The following is a 4,062-nucleotide window of genomic DNA, read 5'->3' as shown; positions in this document are numbered from 1 at the left end:
AAATATTGATTAAAGACATATTTTAAAATAAAAACTATTATAATAAACAAATTTTATTTTAAAAGAAAAAATAATATATATATATGTTAATATCCCACATCGATATTATTCCAACAAAATAGGCAAATATCATGCGGTAAAAATACTTTGTTTTGTGAATAAATATACTCAGTATTTTATGAAATAGTTTATGGTATTAGAACCAAAAAATTTCTGTTCTAAGTTTTCTTTAGCTGTCGCTGTTACTTCGTAAAGCTACCTCAGCCGCCCCCGCAAATACCAAATAAAGTTCAGAAGTCTATTGAAGTGCTTGATTTTATGAATAAAATGGAGGATTGTTAAATTGTTTGGCGATAAAATGCTCAGTTGCGTTTTTGCAAAATATTTCGATGGAAGCTCTGATTTTGCTTTGGTTAGATATTTCTTAGAAATTACTAGATTCGAGAAAATCAATATATAAAACAATTGACCTAGTTGACTATAATAAATATAAAGAGATTTAATTTATTTAATATAATTTGTTTCTGATTTTGACCTATTGACTCTAAAAAAAGTTTACCAATTTATAGTTTATTGTAATTGACTATTAATAAATATAAATCTTATACAGCAATAAAAGTATTTTCAAATTTTAACCCACAAATAACATTTTATTCTTAATTTATCACAAACCGGTGTCTTTATCTTCATTTCCAATTACGATTATAAATAAACTTCTGTAATCTGTAGTAATGAATCAATTAAGCGGTCGGGAAAAAAAAACAAAACCGATTCGAAGTAGTGACAAACATCGATTCGAATCGTCGCCGATTTTAGTAGAAGCCAAGCGACCCTTCATTTTCCTATAATTCCAATTCTCTTTTGGGATCGCTTTGCTACTTCTGATTCCATTTTCGCCGGAAAATCCAAAATTTGTATCGCCAAAAACGAAACAATACCCTTACCGTCCACTTTTCCGATATCGTCTATGTAAGATTCCATCTCCTTGCTTTTTTTTTTTTTTCTCCTTAAAAATCCGATCTTTTGGTTACTACTCTGTGTTAACACCCACTGGGATTACGGGCAGAAGTGTTTGAATGTGTTTTTGAGTGATATATGTTGAATTGTTGAGAACTTACAAGCAAATGTCCCGAACAAAAAATTTAAGCCTTTAGGGTTTAGGGCAATTTAATGATGAGGGTTATGTTATGAATGGACATAATTGCTGACTTCATGTCCTAATTTTTCATGATATCCAGAACATGGGCAATTTAATGATGAGGGTTACGTTTCCCTTTTACTAGATTCTTCAATGCAGCATGTTTGTGAGTTAATGATAAAAGGGTATTGATTGAATTGGTTAGCCTGTCGTGAAATTTTCAACTTTTGTCAAGTAGTGCCATTGTATCACTCTTCGGAATCTGTGTGCTTGAGTAGGATCATTTTGGACTTTGTGATGAGATTGATTGGTTACTTATTGACTTTACTTTGGATTGCTTCTGCCTTACAAATGTATTTGCGGTCTGAAGTTTATCTAGAAGATTCACTGTTCAATCCATCTCTCATGGTTGTTATTTTCTTTTCTCTGCAACTTGTATATCAATCTCGTTACTGAGCTGTTGATTCGGTTCTCATGAGCAGGTATTGGTGTCTTGTCACTCCCTTCCGTTTCACTTAGTCGAACTTTAGCCGCGATATCTTCAAGAGGAAAGTATACATTAGGAGGCTCGTAATGGAATATAATAAAGAAGAGGGTAAAAGGGCTAGAGAGATTGCAATCAAGAGGTTTTTAGCGAATGATTTTGCGGGGGCTAGGAAATTTGCCTTGAAGGCTCAGTTCCTGTCTCCAGAGCTCGATGGAATTGCGCAAATGGTGGCCACATTTGATTTACATTTATCTGCTCAGAATATAATACATGGGGAGATAGACCACTACGGTGTTCTTGGTATTAACCCCGAAGCTGACGACGAAACAGTGAGGAAACGTTACAGAAAGTTGGCTGTACTGCTTCATCCTGATAGGAACAAGTCGATCGGAGCAGAGGAAGCCTTCAAGTTTCTCTCTCAGGCGTGGGCTGTGTTCTCCGACAAGGCGAAGAGAGCTGACTATGACCTGAAACGGAACCTGGGATTGTATGAAGGAGGAAGAGGAGCTTCATCATCAAAGCCTGCAAACAACGGGTCTCAGAAAGTTACTAAAGCGAAGAGTTCAAAGAGAGGTGTGAAGCGAGCAAGTGATGCCTCTGCTTCTGCGGCTACTGCGTCTACTTCATCAGCACATAAACCAACTTCTGATGGAACCTTTTGGACTGTGTGCCGCACTTGCAGAACACAGTATGAGTATCACCGTGTTTACCTAAACCAGAACCTCCTGTGTCCCAACTGTCGTAAGCCGTTTATAGCTGTGGAAACGGATCCTCCAGGTTCAGGTTCGATCCGCAAGACCTTTCACGAGCACCAGTTTGACTCTATACGTCAGATGACAGACGGGAGAAAGAAAAGCAGAGACAACAATGGAGTGTATGGTGAACATGATTCCTTTGAGTGGGGTGGTGTGCACACTGGAATCAAAAACATTGGTCACGCTGCACAGACCGGGCCACGGAAAGACGAGGTTGTGCGTAGAGAGTACACCAAAAGAGTTGGTGGTGCTCCATCGACAAATCCTCCAAAAAGAAGAAAGGTGTTGGAAAATGCGGTTGCTGGTTCCAACACTGCAAGCTGTTCTGCTCCCAAGTCCAACATTGTGAAAGAGTTTTCCCAGGAGGAGCAAAATAATTTGTTGAAAAAGAAAGCTAAGCGGGTAATCAGCAGAAATGTACAAGAATTATCCTCCATCGTTGCTGAAGCTGACGCAAACGGAAGGCAAATGGAAATTGACGATCTCGATGTTGCAAATGAATCATGCTGTGTGGACTCTGTTGAAGACACTTCAGCCTTTACAATTGATGTTCCTGAACCAGATTTTGGTGACTTCGACAAGGATAGAACTGAGAAGTCATTTGCAGATAACCAGATATGGGCTTCTTACGACTATTTAGAAGGGATGCCTCGAGCCTATTTCATGATACATAAGGTTATCTCCTTAGATCCATTCAAAGTGCGTATCATCCGGCTTACTGCAGAAACAAAAAGTGAGCTTATGTCAGCAAAGTGGCTTGGTTTTGGCGTTGTAAAAACTTGTGGAGAGTTTAGAGTTGCTAAAACCCAAATCTGCAGGTCACCTAACGTTTTCTCACACAAAGTCAAGATGATCAAAGGCAATCAAGGAGAGTTCCTTATATATCCTAGAAGAGGCGATGTATGGGCTCTATATCGGAAATGGTCACCTGAATGGAACTATCTTGCAGGAGCCGGCGCAATCGAGTATGATGTAGTCGAAGTTCTTGAAGGATATACAGAGGAATATGGTGTATCAGTGGTTCCTTTGGTTAAAGTTGCTGGTTTCAAATCCGTGTTTCACCATCATCTCGATCCTAAAGAAATCAGAAGGATCTCAAAGGAAGAGATTTCAAGATTCTCTCATCAGATACCGTCATTCTTGCTTACAGGTCGAGAAGCATCCGATGCACCCAGAGGTTGCAGACAGCTCGACCCAGCAGCAACACCGTCACAGCTTCTTCAGGTTATCCTTTAAGTGTACGAGATTTTGTGTAATTTTGGTAATGTAGTTTGCCTAAATACATGAGCCTGATGTTTAATTCTAATGCTAAGTTTTTCATTGTGTTCTACTACGAAATAAAAGGAAGCTTTAACAAATCTGGATACTTTCATTACATCTCTAGCATTAAAAGTAGTTTCAATTACATTAAAGGAATAACAGAAAAAAAAAGCATAAGACTATTTAGAATCTGTGTTCATCATCGAAAAGTTCTAACAACGCTTGAAACTGTAAACCATAAACTCTTGCACCCGTACCCGCTGCATTTAAATTTTAAACCTGCTTCATGACTCGCCGACCACGATTTCACGGCAGAGGGCAAGATGTACGCTTCAATAACCACTTGGAGATTCAACTCACATGGCTGGCTCTGAGCTAAAGCTCGCAAAACGAAGGCTTTAGGCGCCAAATTTTGCTATAAA

The 4,062-nt window shown here is 38.6% G+C and overlaps 1 protein-coding gene across 1 annotated transcript; it reads left to right on the top strand.

Moving 5' to 3' along the window:
* Positions 1 to 752: 752 nt before the first annotated feature.
* LOC18022215 (dnaJ-related protein rsp1) lies at positions 753 to 3,723 on the top strand. Its single transcript, XM_006405096.2, has 2 exons — positions 753 to 969; positions 1,621 to 3,723. Exon 2 carries the CDS (start codon positions 1,712 to 1,714, stop codon positions 3,614 to 3,616), a length of 1,905 nt encoding a protein of 634 aa, XP_006405159.1. The 5' UTR covers positions 753 to 969; positions 1,621 to 1,711; the 3' UTR covers positions 3,617 to 3,723.
* Positions 3,724 to 4,062: the final 339 nt, after the last annotated feature.

This window comes from Eutrema salsugineum, unplaced genomic scaffold, assembly GCF_000478725.1.
Source record: "Eutrema salsugineum unplaced genomic scaffold, Eutsalg1_0 scaffold_15, whole genome shotgun sequence".
NCBI lineage: Eukaryota > Viridiplantae > Streptophyta > Magnoliopsida > Brassicales > Brassicaceae > Eutrema > Eutrema salsugineum.
This window is presented reverse-complemented; position numbering and strand designations above follow the sequence as displayed.

Excerpts from the sequence above, each read along its gene's own strand:
- LOC18022215 (XM_006405096.2), top strand. The coding sequence starts at position 1,712 with ATGGAATATAATAAAGAAGAGGGTAAAAGGGCTAGAGAGATTGCAATC.